The 19,318-nt window shown below is 37.5% G+C and overlaps 1 protein-coding gene across 14 annotated transcripts in view; it reads right to left on the minus strand.

Moving 5' to 3' along the window:
• DLG2 (discs large MAGUK scaffold protein 2) overlaps positions 1 to 19,318 on the minus strand; it is a 2,011,757-nt gene that overhangs the window by 1,194,017 nt on the left and 798,422 nt on the right. Inside the window, exon 1 of one of the 14 annotated variants that reach the window (XM_067750581.1) lies at positions 7,973 to 8,417. The exons of the other annotated variants lie outside the window; for them this stretch is intronic. Coding sequence (XP_067606682.1) covers positions 7,973 to 8,035 — 63 coding nt within the window. The 5' untranslated portion in view covers positions 8,036 to 8,417. Of the gene's footprint in view, positions 1 to 7,972; positions 8,418 to 19,318 lie in introns of those variants that run through there. 14 annotated transcript variants of the gene reach the window in all.

Here is a 19,318-nt window from a genome sequence, read left to right on the forward strand (position 1 = left end):
GAATACTATACTAAATGAATAGGATATGGCCCTTCCCCCAAGGAGCTCACAGTTTAGACAGACAAATAGAATAGGTAAACTGCATTTACAACTGAATATTAAAGTTAAGATTCAAGTATTGAGTGCTGGATGCCATAGGAATCCGGCGGTAATTTAATTCAGAAGGGACTGGAGATGGTTTTACCACATGGACTTTGGAACTTTACCTGAGTATCCATAAGCAAGCAGAAGGCAAAAGGTTTCATAACAAATATAAAAAGTCTGAGGTTTTTCATGATCCCGAATTCTATGATTCAACATTCCTTTTTGTGAACATATTTTAGTGACTGCATAATATTTAACCCTCTTTGTCTTTGGATTTTTAGAGTTTCTTCCCCAAAGTGTCTACTATTAAAAATAAAATTTGGGGGCTTCCCTGGTGGCGCAGTGGTTGAGAATCTGCCTGCTAATGCAGGGGACACGGGTTCGAGCCCTGGTCTGGGAGGATCCCACATGCCGCGGAGCAACTAAGCCCGTGAGCCACAACTACTGAGCCTGCGTGTCTGCAGCCTGTGCTCTGCAACAAGAGAGGCCGCGATAGTGAGAGGCCCGCGCACCATGATGAAGAGTGGCCCCCACTTGCCACAACTAGAGAAAGCCCTCGCACAGAAACGAAGACCCAGCACAGCCAAAATAAATTAAAAAATAATAATAATTTAAAAAAATAAAATAAAAAATTTTTAAAGATAAATAAAATTTGAAAAGGACCTTGAACTGGCAAGTACACTTTGTCAAATAGGACACAAAGCCTATGCAACCTGCTTCTTTGGGACATTCAGGACCTGTTTCATTCATTAGCTCATTTTTCATTTTCTCTTTCTGGGTCAGATTTAATCTAGGATTTTTTTTTTTTTTTTGGTGTGAATTATGTAAACTTCTTGATTCTGCCTTTTGTGGCATTAAAACACTTTAACAATGTGTTGGTAGGTTAAAGTACTCCTCATTTGCTCTTGAGTAAACTTCAATGTACTTGACTGAAGAACACTGTTCAGCTATCAACAGTCTCCAAGTTTTTCACCAGTTTGCAAAGTGGCCTTAATAAAATAGGAGACAAAAATATGTATTGAAATGAAAAAGTAGACAGCCAGTGGGAAGCTGCCACATAGCACAGGGAGATCAGCTCGGTGCTTTGTGACCACCTAGAGGGGTGGGATAGGGAGGGTGGGAGGAAAAGGGAGGAGATATGAGGATATATGTATACGTATAGCTGATTCACTTTGTTATACAGCAGCAACTAACACAACAATGTAAAGCAATTATACTCCAATAAAGATGTCAAAAAAATGTATGCATTGAATATTTACCACATTCCAGGCATTGTGCTAAATGTTTTCACATGTGATATATCACGTAATCCTTAAAGCAATCCTGTAAGCAAGGTGTTATTTTTCCTGCTTTCTACAGATAAAACTTGTCAATTTCTCTTCTCTCACCTTCATTCTCAGAAATTCTAGTTCATAGTTAGAGGTCATGGCATAGAAACATAATACTGAGTTAGAAATTAGGAGACCCGGTTCTAGCTAAGGCTCTGTGACATGCTGTGTGATCTTCAGAAAGTCACCTCCTGTCTAGGTGGTTTAGTAACCTTACATGGGAAATGAGAACATGAAAACTATAGGATATGGTGTATTAGGTCAAACTCCTCTCTCAAAAAAAAAAAAAAGCAAAAAACATTTACAATAATGCCTTGCATTCAGACTCATAGTTATTCTCAGAAAAGTAGGTATAAATTATATTTTTGCAAATTGACTCCCAACTTATAGGTCCTTAGAGGAAGTTGCCATTTGAAAGAAACCTATAGTTAATTCTGGAAATGAGTGTATGCTCTAGACATAAACTGCTTGGGCTCAAATTTTGGCTCTGCCACTTAAAAGCTATGTGACTTTAGGTAACTTAATTAAACTCTGTATGCCTCAGTTTCCCCATCTCTAACATGGAGATAACAATTATACCCATCTCTGAAGATTATAACGAGGATTAAGTGAGTTGACATTTGTAATGCATATAGAACAGTATCAGGACCATGGTAGCAGGTTAGTGTGTATGTGCTGGGATAGGGATGAATGCCTTGACAGTGTAAATAGCTGTTGACTTAATGTACCCATTTTGAACACTTGGATTTTTGGATATTGTATATTTTTAAACTGGAACACACCAATATAGTCATGGGACCCCCCCCCCACAATTAACTCAAAGTCTAATAGTGTTTTAAACTTATTCAGAGGAGAACAAACTAATTACCTCATATTTATAAATCCACAAGGTAGAGGAAAACTATTTAAAGCTGGGGAATGTTATAACATATAATGTAACGTGTGGCAGTGCAAATTCATACTACCATGTTTAAAATGGATGTAGCAATACCAATCACCAAGAGTCTTAAAATATTTAAAATATATCTCAGTAATTCTACTTATTCTAGACTATTCAAAGGAAATAATTCCAAATCCAAAAAAAAAGATTTATTCCCCAATATATGTTTTTTTAATTTTGTTTTAATAGTAGAAAATTGTGGGAGGCAATTTTATCTTTGGATTAAATATCCAAAGATAAGGATGGTCACCTGTTATATAGCCATTAAAATATATATACAAATCCTAATATAAATTTAAAACATTCAAAAGTAAACTCAATATGATTACAACTAAATTTTTTGCACAGGCTCTGGACGCACAGGTCCAGCGGCCATGGCTCACGGGCCTAGCCGCTCCACGGCATGTGGGATCTTCCCGGACCGGGGCACAAACCCGCGTCCCCTGCATCGGCAGGCGGACTCTCAACCACTGCACCACCAGGGAAACCCAGCTAAATTTTTTAAATGAAGCTATATGTGTACCACCAACAACAACATAGTACCAGGAAACTAGAAAATATACTAAATTACTAATATATTAATAGCTTTTATCTCCAGTCCTCTGGGACAATAGTATTTTTAAAAATTTGTTTTCTTTATGATTTTATGTTTTTTTTAAAATGTATTTCAATGAACACATATTAGTTTAAAATAAAAGCAAAGAACATACCAAAATGGTCAGACACTGGCAATATTCATGTATAGAAAAACTGTTCTACCAATACAAAAATATACACAGTGAGATATTGATTAATGAATCCTCTGGGACCACCACTCTTTTATAACAAAGTTTGCTATGCTTGAATAAACAAATGAGCAAACAAAACCACTTTTCTACCACAGAGACTAGTTTCTAGACTGAAAAAGGAAGTCTGGGAGAGGTTGGAGAACGCCTGCAGGCTCGCGGGAACTGTCCACCGGAGAGGTGCTGACAGCACTCCAATCTTGGGAGACTGTAAAAGCACCCTCTGGAGGGTGGGAGCCCACAGCCCAATTCCCTTTCCTCTTTCTCCTCTTTCCTGATGTCTCTCCCTTCCCATCATCTTGTTGTACTTTTCTTCCTTCCTCTTTGCCTCTTCCTTTCTCTGTTTGTCTGATAACTATGGAGATTGGAAAAAATGACCCTGGAAAGCATCTAGGATATTGTCTAACCTTCGCAGATGTTTAATCAAGCTGAATTCTTTTCTCGCTTCCTTTTATTTCTCTAGTAAGAATTTTTTTCTTCTTTTGATTTCCTCTTTTTTTTTTCTATTTTCTTTCATTTAAATCTCTTCCTTATTCTCATTATCCTTTCTTTGGGAAGAGTAACCATATAGACAAGAAAAAGGTTGCTTTCTACCAAAAGGTTGCTTTTCCTTTGAGGGGTGAAGCAGTTTTTGCAATGTCTATACATTCACTGGAAAAAACAGGTTCCAGGACTTTACAATTTTTCCAAGAGCTTTCCCCTATCCTTTAATAAAGGATAAAGGTACCTGGTGCACCTAGGGGCTTGATGGTTTGATTCAGTTGAGTTGTTACATTAACAAATGACTATCTGGGGGGAAGAGAGAGGTTTTGTAAGGTATGAGCCATATTTCAATAGAATCTTATTTTGAGTTAAAAAAAAAGTAAAGGAATAATTGCAGAGAATATAGGACTTTACAAAGTACTTTTATTAAGGAATAAAAAATATCAGGGAAATATGAGCTATTATTAGGATATTAAGAAATATTAGGGAAAATAACACCCTATCTTTTTATGTTTTGCCTTGGAAATGGTGATTAGAAAATGGAAAAGGAAGGGAAGGGGACACACGGGGGCTGCTGGTCCTTGCAATGCAGCAATGAACAAGATAAAGGAAAGAGAAACAATATCTAGGCTGCTGTGAAATTACATTCAGAACTTGGATCTTTGCAGGTGGAGAAAATAGAGTTAGACAAAGGTAAAGCTAATGCCTATTTTCACATAATGACACGGAAACTACTACGAAAAGAAAAAGCCTTTCAGAAGGCCTCCTTTTCCACGGAAAGCCCATTCCCATCAGCAGCATTATCTGGTAAAAAGAGACTGGGGCAAAAAGAGAACTGAAGCAACAGGAAAACTTTTTTGAACAATGGTGTTCTAATTTCTCTTATGAGACCTTAAGCTCAAGTGGGACTGTGGTTTTCTGTATTTTAGGGAACGAAGTGGAATTACCTCTCTCAATAGATTTGTAATTCCTGGAGAAAGGGAATGGTGTCATACATATTTGTATCTCTCATGCCTATCATGGTGCCTGGGATAGAGCCTAGTACAGAAAGACACTTCACATTTATAGTCATAAGTAATACAGTCAGTTAACTAAACTGAATGACAACCAGGATGCAGCAAGGGGGGAGGGGCTGGAGACTGCTAAGTGACAAAATAAAATTATTTGGGGTTTCTGCCTTGAAAGCTCAAGTTACTCAGAACCCTTCAAGCCATTACTAGGTTTGGGGGTAATAAGAACAGTTTAAGTGTTTTTGAAACGGACAAAGTCTGGCTTACACACAAACAAGGTTTTTGACTTTGCCATACTAATTATTTTCCAGGAAAGAAAATAAATGCCCATCCTAATAAACTTATTTTCAAACTTACTAGATAATATTAGAATGAATGCACTTTTGGAGCCTCCATATTGACATAGCTCTATGAGGTTTTTTTTTCCCCACAATTATTTAAATTCTACTTTCATTGCTCAAAGATTCAGCTAAAATCCTTATTTTATATGTTTTCTTAAATCATTATCGTAATTAGTATAGTTGGACTTCGAGATCCTGGGGACAAAAGCTGTTTATTGCCACATCTCTAGTGTCTAGCATTTTACTGATTGCTCAATAAATATTTTTTGGTATCAGTTTTTCATTCATTTTTATAAACCCACTTTGTTTTATGAATATTTTATCAATATATAAATTGTTCCTACATTTTATATAAACACTTAGCATAGAGAAAATAACTTTAAGAGAAGTAATACTCAAGCTCATAGCAAAAATGAACAATTTATCGAAAGAACTACCCTAAGAGTAAAAGAGATTCTTCCTATAAGTGATGAAACCCCCTCAGTGGAGCTATGAAAATAACCAAGGTCATATAAAAGCATCAGTCATTTAATGAATGCATACTTACTAAACATTGCATGTATCTCATTTAAATTGTACTCCTCTCAATAACATAGTAATATGTAATGCAGTAGTTATTACTGTGGCCATTTCACCAGTGAAAAAAACTGAGACTTAGAAAAATCATATATCTAGTAAGCTGGGTACATCCAGCTTCGAAACCCAGGCCTATACAATATGCAACTTTTCCACATTATGTTCTGTTGTCATCTGTCAAATAGTGTTGAAGAACTTCACTAGAGAAAGGCTAGAATAGAAGGCTCCATTATTTCCATATCTAAGATTCCAAGGTGGTAGCCTTACATTAGCCAGTAAATAATTAACCAACTGTTAAGTAAGGTTATAATATAATTATCAAGCCCATTATACAAGGCTTTTAAGTATCATCTTATTCAAATATACTTGGCAAAATAAAATGGGATAGACTCTCTAAAAGTATTAATTTATTTTATAGAAATTTGATTTCTTTTCCAAAGAACATTATCTACCAACACATTCATTTAAGTATTTCACTCTATTGACATGGTTCTCTCACAAACTGACTTTTTTAAACTGAAACACCAAAAGGAAGAGAACTTAAAGGAAGTTAAACTAACGTAATTCCCCAACATTAAAAAAAAAAAAAAAGAGCATTTGTAAATAGACCAATTCCCTGCAATATGATCTGAAAATCAGGGAAAATTTAACAGCATAAAAGAAACTTCTTTTGAATGTCCCAGGTTGAATGCATATTCAACAACATTCTCCACAACAACAGCTTATCTTATTTGATTATTAGCTGGTGTTTAATTTCCCCTGGCAAATAATTCACCTTTGTAAATAATCATTTTGCACTGCAAAGCATTCTCATATGTTTACTGGAATAGATTTTAAACAGTAGCCATGGCTAAGATGCTGCTGGAAATACAATTAGAAGAGTGAGCGGATAGACACATGCGGGAAGGGTGGCAGGTTGTGTGAGGAGAGGAGCTAACAAGTTAGTTATTGGTGCTGTTCAGTTACATACAGCTTCCTGACAGTGATGAACACACAAACCTTCAACAACTCTCAGACCTTTTCAGGGGTTTCACAAGGAGTATCAGGCTACTGTTCAAGTATGATCAATACTTTTGTAACTGACTCTAAGGTGCAGCCTATCATGTTGAGTAAAAAACATAAATCTCTGGCAGTAACTTTACCATTAAATGATTTTATGAAAAACATCATTGAAGGATGTTAGAGCTGTGGAGGATCATCTCATCCATACCTTTCACTTTACAGAAGAAAACTCGGGCTCAGAGAAGAGAGATTCTCTAGGCATAGCCAGTATAAGACTCATGATTTTGACTCCCAATTTTTCCATTAAATCTACACCTCTTCTGAGCATTATCCATGAAGTTGAATGTATATGTTTCATTAACTCTACTGTCTAAGGTGCTTGCCAGCGTCCAATGCAGTCACTGGTGTTATCCTTCAGAACGACAGAGATCATGTGATTTTTATTCACTTACAGAAGTGAATTTTCAGTTACTTCATATGTTCTCTCTCTCTCTCTCTCCTTAGAGAACCATCATAGCGGCCACAAAAGTGTTTTATACAAACAGGTGAGACAATCCCCCTCCCCCAGTTTTTCATAATGAAAAGAAGTGAAGGTGTGTATCTAGGAGTAAGGTGACATGGACTCAGACCATTCATTGGCTAAGACTGCTCAAATGACGAGTTCTATGAACCTTTCTCAGGGGGTGCATCATCGCATCCACCAAAAAAAGTTTCAGACACTGAGCAATGAATGCTAACCTGCTTCAAAAACCTTCAAACCTCATTTCCTTGGGAACACCAATCCCCTTTACAAAAATCTGGTGTGGGACACTTATTCACTAGAAACTCACTGAGTAATCGCACCACCTCTGGATAAAATTTCTGAGTGCGGATTTCAAGTGGATTGTATAAGCTCAGAGAAAAATACACAATTGGGGGCAACATGAGCCTGGCTCCAGATTTTCTGTCTAAAATAAAAATAGGCTCCTCAGCTTGAAAAGTGTCAGATTGCAAACTGATATGCTTAATTCCATCTCAAGTACATCTACCACTCCAGCTGACCGTGACTGTGGGGCTCCAGGCGGTGGCAACCTGTGACGAGTTCAGGAGCTCGCGGAGGAGCCTCCAGAAGCCCAGTCACTAGCTAAGTATATAAAGAGATCCCAAGCAGAGAGCCACCTAAGGCGCCCCCTTTCCGAGGCGGGCGTTATCTGCTCTTGGAGCCTCTGTACATTAGAGACCAGGGTCCCGTCACAACTGAGTTTTTAACCCAACATCAGTGAGCTCTCCCGGCCCCAAACCCAGCCGGCTCCCAGAGAGAGCAGAACAAGTCGTAGCTTCTGTCACTCTCCCAACAGGCAGACACATAAACAAACAACAAAAGGAATGGTTTGCTCCCCCAAGGGAGGCAGCATGCATTAAAAAGACATGAACCTCGTCCTACCTTGCATCCAAACATCAACGACAAAGTGTTATTGGTGCAAGCAACTTTGCAGTGGCAAATCATTGGTGTAAAACAGTCAGGGTCCTTAACAACGGGGCACACTCCTTCCGGGCTGCGGCAGTGGCAGCGCGCTGGGGGACCCGAACACGGTGCTCACCCGGCACATGGAGCGACAGCCTAGACCCGGTGGCCACTTCGATCGCTGCCCCCTGCGCCCAGTGCGGCCATCCCAGCGCCGGGGTAGAAGCAACGCCGCGGGCAAGTACCAAGCGTCTCGGGGTCTCCCTTCCCCGGGGAACAAGGCGTGGGGGAGGGGGGAGGGACAGAACCAAGAAGGTTTCCCCCCCCCTATGGTGAAGGTAAATTTTGGGGGAGGTAAATTTTTTAAAAAAATTTTAAAAATAAAAGGAAGCCAGGCTCTTAGAGGAGGGTTCAAAGGAGGTGGGGCAGTATGTAAAAGGATGTGCCCGCCTACTCGCCCCAGTCACACAAGATTGTCATGCGAGCTGAAGGGGGCTGAAATTATTCTCCCTGAAGGAAAAAAAAAAAAAAAAAAAAAAATACTGCAGCTCCCGGTTTGGTAAAAAGCCAATGGCTTGCTGCAATCCAGAGTCACCGTGGGGAGCGCCGGCCGGGCAAGTGGGGTGGGAGGGAGGGGCCGAGAGAGGGAGGGAGCGCGAGGCTCGCCAGCCCAGCCCAGCCCGCCTGTGCGCTCCTCGCCACTCGGGAGTCCCTGGGGTCCGAGCCGGAGCGCTCCCGGCGCTGATGTGACCTGGAGATCTCACTCGGCTCTCATTGCCTCTGCTGCCCTAGGGTGGGCGACCTCCAAGGCCGAGTTCTCCAGGTGTGGGGGGAGGCCCGCACGGAACCTGCAGAGAGCATCCTCCTCTCCCTCCGACTTCAGCTTGCCTGAGTGGATGGCCGGCAAAGGAACTTGGGGTAGAAGTGGGCTGTTTCGCTAGGGCCCTGCATCCTTGACTTCTGTGTCAGCTAGCCTACTCACTCCCTGGGTTGTAGATTTGGCCTCAGAACCATGGCTTTATCTGATACAACATTTTCCAAACTCAAAAAGGAGGAGTCCGCCCCCTTCCCCACCTTGATGTCTTAGAGGCTCCAAGAAGCCCCAGAAGTATTACTGTTGTTCGGGAGGCATGAATGACAAGGCTGGTGGTTGCTTTATCGGTTTTTTTCTTTTCTTTTTTTTCTTTTGAAAGTGAAGCTGTCAAAATTGCAAAAGAACAAAAAAATTAAAAAAAAAGAAAATCAGCATGTGGCTGGCCCAGCTGCAAAACTGCTTGTTGGAGACCAAAAAAAAAAAAAGTGATAGGAAGGCTGCAGAGTAGGAAGTGGGTAAAACTAGCACTCTTAGGGTGCCACCTAAGTGCCTGGCACTGTGCCTCACAATTGGCTGGTGGAAAGAGAGCAAGCCATCAGGATTTGGAATCAGACTCTGGCTCTGGTGCTGAGTATGGCTTTGTGTAAGTCACAGTGTTTGAGCCTCTGTTTGCTTATCTATAAAGTGCAGACTTGTTATGAAGACTAGAGATGGTAAACAACACTTTCCTGTGGTAAGCCCTGGTAGTCCACAGCAGCTGCTCTGTACTTCAATAGCTTATCTCAAGTCTTACTCTGAGAGGTAGATGTTATTGGACACATTTTTCTAGAGGAAGAAACTGATGCCCTGAGGGCTATATCACTTGCCCAAGTCACACAATCAATAAGCCATGAAGGTGAGATTCAAAGAAAAGTGGTGGAAGATAGTTTAAAAAGCAGCATCATAGGAGACATCACACACCTCTCCAGAAGGATGTTCTAAAGTCTCCAGATTTATTTGAGAACAGTCAGGCCTGTCCCATTCACATAAATGTAGTAGTTTCAAAAGTCTCTAAGTGGGCACGGAACTCAGACCTCACTTGAATTAGAGCAACAACACAGTCCTAGATATCCATAGCAAACTCTGCTGGAACCATGCCCTCCTGATGCAGTTCTACCAGGATACCAGACCACTTATACTCTAAATGAACAGAAGCCCAAATATCACTATGGGCTTCAACTTATAAAGTTCCAGTAAGAACAAAAGAACTTGTAAACTGTCAAGTCAAATGCAGTACCCTATAAACTTTCCCTCACTTGCCCATATCCAAAATACCCTAGCTTCCTGCCCCAAGTTAATGGAAACTAAACCTGATTGCATTGGAATTCTGTGGGTGTGCTTGTTAAAAAAGAAAAGAAAAGACAAGACAAGACAAGACAAGACAAGACAAGACAAGAAAAGAAAAGAAAAGAAAAGAAAAGAAAGGAAGAAAAGAAAAAGAAAGGAAGGAAGGAAGGTAGGAAGGAAGGAAGGAAGGAAAGATGGATTCTCAGGCCTAACCCTACATTCTCATTCCATAGGCCAAGAGGATATCAAGAAATCTACATTTTTAATCAGACCCGTGATGAGAGGAATATGGGTCCTGCCTACCAAATTAAGACCTCTTGAAGGGAAATTAATATGGAACAAAGTATGAGCAAAGATCAGCATGGGAAGACAGTCAACGTTGAGGCAAATCTGGTTCTAACTGAAGAGGGCAACTATGTCTCAGGCTTTGTGATTCTCACACAAATTTAGGTGTCCTTACCTAGTTGATTTCTCTATTAGGAATTGGGCTTGATTCAATCTGGTGCATATCTAGAGGCTGCTGGGGCTCAGGAGGTCATATATATATAGGTGCTTAAACATACCAGGTCACATTTTAGGGGCAGAACTCTGGTCTGGTGCCTTCTGTGGAATCTTAAAGTCACACTCACAGGTTAAGTGTATCCCTTAGCATTCTTTCCCTTTATGTTAGCATAAAATGTGTGATTGTGTGAGCACTTCCACCTACAGAGCATCTATAATTATGGCTGGTTTTCCAAAGGAGAATGGATTCTAAAAAAGTTGTACAATATTTCCCTTATTCATTAGCCTATAATTTGGATTTCAAACACCCCAAAAGTACTGTATGCTCTATATTGTGATGTTCCAATAATATCTAACACTGTCTTTCCCTAATGAATTACCCAAGCTAAGGCTGACCTCCTATTCTAGGGCAGCATTAAAGGCTGCTATGTTCAAGTTATTTCCCATTCTACAGTTTGTGCTGGTTTAGATTGACAGAACGAAATGACAAAATACAAAGAAAATATATATTTTATTTCCTTGATCTTTTATTGTTTAACTTTAATCAATGAAACTTCATTGATTAAACCTCTCTATACCTCTCTGTCTCTCCACATGCACACACACACACTTGTGTGTGTGTGTGTGTGTGTGTATGTATATTTGTTATCTGTTCATATATATCTGACAAAATGCTTTCCCTTAATTCTTGTCTCTGGGTAATAGCTCTGGGGTGAATTGAAAGGGGGGAGGAGGGAAAATGTTGTTTCCATGACAATGCATTCCATAGTTACAGCCAGTAACCACTATGGTTAACAAAATGAATCACTGTTACCTTAAGATATGAACACACTGCATTAGTGGTCTGAAAAGCTAATTTGGGAGTATACTGCATGGGGGTGTACTGCAATATTTTTAGGAGGAGATATTACTAAGGAATGCCAGGAGATGATGCATCCATTTTAATAGTCAAGATAACCACCCTTAATTAGACATTTCAATGACTGGTAACATATACAGTTCTTCCTAATAATCCTCACTTTTACAAAATAATACATAACAACTACACAGTAGTAAATATTTTTCCTTATTACAACTTGCCTTAAAATAGACTCACAATCACAAAAGTCAGGTTTATCAATAAATGTGACCAGTGTTTAATTTTAATCTTTTATTTTTATTATCATTATTATTTCTAATCAGAAATTGGGACAAGGCAAGAGGCATTAGCTATTTACTTAACTTTTTTATTTCTTTGTTGATCCCTTTCATAGAAGTTTTTAAGAGGTGGTTCATGTTGGAAGGGAAAGGAGTGTACTGGACATCAGGAGCCACGATGTCTCTTCCTACTGACTGACTTTGAGCAAGCTACTCAGCCTCTCTGAGCCCCAATTCCCTTGTCTATTAAGATGAAATGGGTACACTAGAGTATCTCCAAGTTTACTTCCAGGGTTGAGGTTCTCTGAGTGGTCTTACAAATATAGGACCTTAAGGATGTAAAGGAAATTTGAGAAGCCATTTCATTCAGTCACCTGTCTTCAGAAAATAAACTCTTCTATAGTGCTTACTGTTTGATATGCTCTACTATAGTGTTTGCTACGTGCGTTGTTTTACATTCAGCAGTGTGCTGGAGCCAGATTTGACTCTTGAGCGCCCATTGTGTGTACCTATTTCCAATTCTCTATTCAGTGATATCAGCTGGTAGCTTGAAATCAGCCATGGAGGAAGTATTTATATCACATAAATTGGAAAACACTATATATCAAGACTTTTTGTCTTCAGAGAAACATCTACCACCACAGCACTGGTTTAAGTACTTTATCTTCATTAACATATTTAATCCTCACAACCCCTCAAAATTACAAAAAGAAAGAAACGGAATCACAGAGAGATTAAGTAATTTGCCCAAGCTAACAAAACTGGTACACTAGTTAACTAAATGAATCAACTAGCAAAAAAGTCTTGATGGCTTTCAATTATAAACGTTTATTTCTTCCTCATGTGAGACATCCTTCATAGCGTGACCCTGACTCTACCATGTTGTTCTATGAACAGAAGAACAGCCTCTATCATGTCCCTGACGTTCTCATGGCAGAAGAAAAAATGAACAACGGCTGAGTATGCAATGGCTCTTAACATTTCTTTTCAGACATTAAAAACGACTCCCTGTTCACATCTTATTAGCATGTCATGTGGCCAAACCCAGTGCCAGTCCAGTGGAGAAGGATAATCCTCTCACAGGGAGGAAGGAGAGAAAATTTGGGAACAATAATTTACTAGATAACAGCTTAGCTGGGTGACAGAATTGAAATTTGAACCCAAGAGATCTAACTTGAGGAGCCAAGTTCTTAACAAGTAGGCCACTCTGCCTGTTACTTACAGCTAATGTGTCTCTATTTTTCACCTATTTTCCATATTAGGGTTTGTTATTTAGTAACTCTTTAAGGGAGTGACTCCTATAAAGAAAGCATGGTAGATTTAGAAAACATAAGAACTTGGAGCGAATCAGATATACTTGGTTTTGCCACTAATGGCTGTGTGATTTCAACCTTTAATTCCTTTCCCTCTACTCCCTTTCACTGCAAATTACAGTCCACTTATTTTCACTTAATCTTTAGTACTGATGTCTTCATGTAATTAATTCATCAATAAGTTCATAATACAAATTATGTTTTTTTATTGTTGAACTTCCTGAAATACATAAGGCAAAGAGGCAAATAAATATGTCTTTTTGCCATCAATGAGTTTATAAACTAATTGAAGAGATTCCCATGAAATAAAAACTAACAGCAGATCTTTCTAACAGTAAGAAATTATATATAATTAAGTACTAATAAATGTACTTGAAGTCCATAAGATTGCTTGACCAATGTAGTTAACTTCTCTGAATTATCATTTCCCGTTCTGTAAAATGGTATTGCTATAAGGATTAAATGAGATAATGTATTTCAAAATGTCTGTCCCTCTTATCTGGTTTGCACTAAACACTCAGTAAATTAGAGAAGCTTTATATTAATTTCCTGAGGTTTTTTTTTCCAATAAAATTTAGACCCACCCAGTATGTATTATCTCTTTATACATACTTTATCTCTTTAAACTTTCTTTACAAATTTTACTCTCCCAAAGACTCCTCAGGCCCTTTCTCAGGTCTCCTACGTCCCTCTTACTGAGGAACACACAGTTGTAGTGAGGGTTTGTATTAGAGTCAGGACCCATGAAAACTGACTCTGAATCCATCATGCCTTCACCATGACTGTCACCTCTTTGTCTTCTCTGTAATTTCTGAGTGTTCTACTCACCGGCCACTAAGTGTAGACTCCTTGGGGCCAGTCATGCTTAGTGACTGGTTGACCTTTATTTGAATCATACTTGCCATGTTTGCTTGACCTTTACTTGGAATAATTTTCTTACCTATTTGTAGTTTGGAACGATTGAGTCAATAAATGAATTAATAAAGAACAAGTAAATATATGGGTTCAGCCAGGCTTTCCATAGCTCCCACGCAGGCCCTAGGTGAACTAATGTAGGTCTTTTTTTGTCTCCTAATTCAGCTCTTGCCCCCAAACTTCCTCATTGAAAGGACACAACCTTTATTGAGGAAATGCCATCCCACTGATTCAGAATCAATTCTGCCATTTTGTTTTAGTAGCAAGTATTTTGAAATAATAATTGTCCTTAGCCTCAATAAGATAAGGCACAATTTTGCCTCTAAGACTTCTCATGATACTCACTTTCACTCTTAGTGCCATTTTGAAAAAGCAACTCTAAAATATCACTCTCTGCACCACCTGTGAGAATTTCCTCAGTAGGAAAAATCAAATGAAAAACAACTCTTCTTAGATCTTGTTGTTTACCAAATTTGATTTCAGTGTTGAAAGAGCAAGGTTTGGGAATTGGGTTCCAATCTTAGCTTTGATACTTACTATTTAATTCTGAGTTAATCAGTTAGTCTCTTTGACAGTTAATTTTCTGATCCGTTAAAAAAGGGGAGGGGTTGTTAAATAATAACACCTATATTACAGGGTTCCTTTGAGGATTAATTAAAATACCATGCGTGAAAGAACCTATCAAAGTGCCTGGCATACATATATTTTTTCATTCTCAAAGATAGCATTTATTTTTAATAATATTTTTTCTAAATACAAAATTAAAAGTTTAGTATAGAAACAATTTTAAAATATTGTCAGGCACAAAAAAAGTAATTTGAAAGTACTCACAATTCCATTGCCAGGGATAACTAATCTTAATACTTTGGAGGTATGTTTCCAGTAGTGCTTCAACAAAATTGTATTCAAACTGTATATAACAGTGTAGGCTAATTTTGAAAATAATATATACCTTTGATACCAATCCATGCTTTTAGGCAGAAATCTTCCTATAAAAATACCATTAACGATGGCACAGCATTTCAATATTTCATGGTGTATTTCACAAGCCCCTTTTTGTCAGGGGTCAAAAATATTTCTGAATTCAATATAATGAGAAAAATTGAAATGTTCTTGTGGACAAATATTTGCACATATCCATAACAAAATTATTAGGCTAAAACTTATAGATAAGGAATTCTTGGTGTAAAGAGCATGAACATTTAAAAATTTTAATGTATAATAGTCGATTTATGTTTGTATTAATTTATATTTCCATTAAAAATTTTATGGGACTCGTTATGTTCCATAAATAATATACTATAGGAGATACTTCAGCCAAACTCTGCTGGTAGATTTTTATTTTGATTTGTCTGAAGATGTTATTTTTATTTTATTTGGTTATTTTATTGGCTTTTACATGATAGTTTAGCTCAGTATAAATTCTAAGCTGCCAGCTATTTTCTCCCAGGACTTTGTAGAGTCAATCCAGTTGTCTTTTCTCTGTAAGTGCTTAATTATTTCCCACTGATCAATTTTATTAGTTGTTTTGGTGTTCTGGAGATTCACCCCAATGTAATAAGATATGGAGTTCACTTTTTTAATCCTGTTTAGGTCTTCTTTTGATTGCTGCATCTAGGGATTCATGTCTTTAATCAATTATTTAAAAAATGTGAAGACATACCACTTTGCATTTTTCTCTCCCTCATGCTTTCTATTCTTTTTTCCCCTTAAATTGCAATCACATATATTTTTACTTTCCCTTTTTTTAAATATTTTTTATCTCTTTAGCTGCTTATGCTGCACTATGGGTAATTTCTTCACATATCTTTCCATTTCTTAATTTTGCCTTCGGTTCTTTAAAACATTTGTTTTGTTTTAAATTTTAGTCATTATACTTTCAGTTCTGAAAGTCCTACTGTTTTTATTAAGATATAATTTAGATATTAAATTGTGTATGTTTAAGGTACACAATGTGTTTATACACTCATATATTGCCAAATGATGACCTCTGTAGTGTTGGGGAACACCTTCATCACCTCATATAATCACTATTTATTTTTTGTGGTAAGAACATTTAAGATCTACTCTTTTAAAAACTCTTACGTATATAGTTCAGTATCACTAACTGTAATCACCATACTGTACATTAGATCCCCAAAACATATTTATCTTATAACTGAAAGTTTTGACCCTTTGACCAACATCTCCCCAATTCCCCTACTCCTCAGTCCCTGGTAACCATTATTCTACTCTCTGTTTCTATGAGTCTGGCTTTTTTAGATTTCATATATAAGTGATATCATACAGTATTTATCTGTCTCTGACTTATTTCACTTAGCATAATACCTTCAAGGTCCATCCACATTTTTGCAAATGGCAGGATTTCCTTCTTTTTGTGGCTGAATAATATTCCATTCTCTCTCTCTCTCTCTCCATACACACACACACACACACACACACACACACACACACATACACACACACAACATCGTCTTTGCATTATTCATCTGTCGATGGACACTTAGCTTGCTTCCATATGTTGGCTATTGTGAGTAATGCTGCAATGAACATGGGACTGCAGATGTCTCTTCAATATCACTTTTCATTTCCTTTGGATATATACCCAGAAGTGGGATTGTTGATAGTTTAATTTTTAATTTTTGGTGGAACCTCCATACTGTTTCCACAGTAGCTATCCTGTACCAATTTACATTTCCACCAACAGTATACAAGTATTCCCTTTTCTCCACATCCTTACTAAGACTTGATATCTCTTGTCTTTTTGATGACAGTGATTCCAACACATGTGAGGTGATATGTCATTGTGGTTTTGACTTGCATTCCCCTGATGATTAGTGATGATGAGCATATTTTCATGTACCTGTTGGCCATCTGTACGTCTTCCTTGGAAAAATATCTATTCAGTTTCTCTGCTCATTTTTAACTGGATTGTTTGTTTGTTTTTGGTACTGAGTTGTATGAGTTCTCTATACATTTTGGATATTAACCACTTATTAGGTATATGACTTGTAAATATGCCTCCCATTCTGTAGATTGGCTTTTTGTATTGTTGACTGTTTCTTTTCTGACCTGACACCTATTATTAATGAATGCTTAATAGTATTCATTTATTCACTCATTCATTCCTTTATTTATTCATTCATTATATACCAAAACTAGCTGAGAAACTTATTTCAAATATATGTCAACCAAACACAACAAAATTCCTGTGAAATCACTAATTCTATTTTTATAGTGTTTGCCCATCTGTGAAACAAAGGCAGATTGTTCATTGTCCAAAAATAAATGCTAAATACAAGTTCAACTTTGAGAGCAGCAATTCAGGGGAAGACTGTCAAAAACATGGCTCATTTTAAATGGCTTTATATTGTCACTGTGCTTCTTTACTACGAATAGATTTTCCTTATCAGCTTCCTTTCATCTGAACAATAGATGGCTTTTCTAGCTGCAAGAACTAAATGAGGTGACTTACCCTGAAGACCATCACTCTATTATGTTGCAAGCAGGGACCCTCAGCTAATCATATCCAAACTAAGTGAAATGATTACTCAATGAAACAGTTGCTCACTTGAAACTGTGAAGACATTAGGTCTCTCTTACAATCTCCAGCTACAAACCAAAGAATTAAGATTATGACACAATTATCTCTTTTTCTCTTAATAAGGTGCAAGCATGCTAGTTAAAGTCCCTGGTGGCACTGAATTATAAATATAGCCTAACTAGACTTCCATTTCCCATTTGCTTAAAGTAAGATCATTGTAGGAAAACTATCTTTTGGTACAATGTGTGAATTATTCTTATTGTAAAAATGCTGGTGCTCTCTTCCTTCATTACAAGGACAATCATTCTCAAGTATAATGTGTTGGAAGATCTGAACTGTGTTTGCTAAAGTTGATAGCGTATGACCATAGAAAAGCCTTTGCTGGGTTCATGATATTAAGCACATTCACTTTATTTCCCCTTTTTGGTTCCCAATTACTATTTGATTATTCATTAATTCATTCAACAAATATTTTCACATGTCTGTTATATATATGTTAGGCAGGAATCTAAGTTTGGAATACAAGTACAGATCAATACAGTCTTGACCTTGTGGGGATTACAGACAAGTGAGGAAGGCGGATTGCAATAAGTGCTTTGAGAATATCTACATGGCTCTATGAGAGCATATAGGGGGAATCTCATTTAATAAGGGAGGTCAAAGAAGACATAATTGGGAAAGTGATTACTGAGTTGAGATCAGAAGGATGAGTGGGAATTTACCATACAAATGGAGGAAGGAAAAGAATCTCAAATAGAAAGAACATACAACAAACACTTGCTGCCAGAAACAAGAAGGGCAGGAATGAACCGAGATTAGCTCACAATAGCTAGAACACAGAAAACAAGGGGAAACATCAAGTGAGAAGAGGCTGAAGAAAGTAGAGGTCAGATTATGCAGGCTACATTTAAGATTTTTGTTTTGCTCTAAAAGTCTTAGGAGACTACAGAAGAGACATTTTAAAGCAGCTTTATTGAAGTATAACTACAAATATTTAAAGTGTACAATTTGATAAGATTCAATATATGTAGACATCTGTGAAACCCTCAGTAAAATCAAGATAGAAAACATATCACCCTCAAAAGCTTCCTCATGCCCATTTATAACCCCTGCCCCTAAAATTCTTTCCTACTTCCCCAACTCAAAGCAACCACAGATCTGCTTTCTGTCATTATAGATTAGTTTACACTTTCTAGAAATTTATATAAATGAAATCATATAGTATGTGCTTTTATGTCTGATTTTTTTCCCGCTCAACAAATCTATTCTCAGAGTCATCTAGGTTGTTGCATGTGTCAACAGTTCATTTCTGATTTTTATTTCTGAGTAATATCACATTGTAAAGATACATTATAATTTGTTTATCCATTCACCTGTTGATGGATATTTGGATTGTTTCCAGTTTTGGGATATATAACTGTCATGAATATTTGTGTGTAAGTCTTTGAACAGATATATATTTCCTTTTCTATTGGATTGGGATAAGATTATGACATGGCAGATGTATGTTTACATTTTTTTTTTAATTGTCAAACTGTTTTCCAAAGTGGTTGTACCATTTCACATTCCCACCAGCAGTGTATGAGAATTCCAGTACCTTCAGATCTAAGTCAACATTTGGTATGGTCAGTCAATTTAATTTTAGCCATTCTCATGTAATTTTAATTTGCACATCCATAATGGCTAATGGTGTTGAACATCACTTCATGTCTGTATTTGTTGCTTGTATGTCTTCTTTGGTAGTTCCTATTCAAATCTTTGGTCATCTTTGAAAG

Source organism: Pseudorca crassidens, chromosome 9 (genome assembly GCF_039906515.1).
Source record: "Pseudorca crassidens isolate mPseCra1 chromosome 9, mPseCra1.hap1, whole genome shotgun sequence".
In the NCBI taxonomy this organism is placed as follows: domain Eukaryota; kingdom Metazoa; phylum Chordata; class Mammalia; order Artiodactyla; family Delphinidae; genus Pseudorca; species Pseudorca crassidens.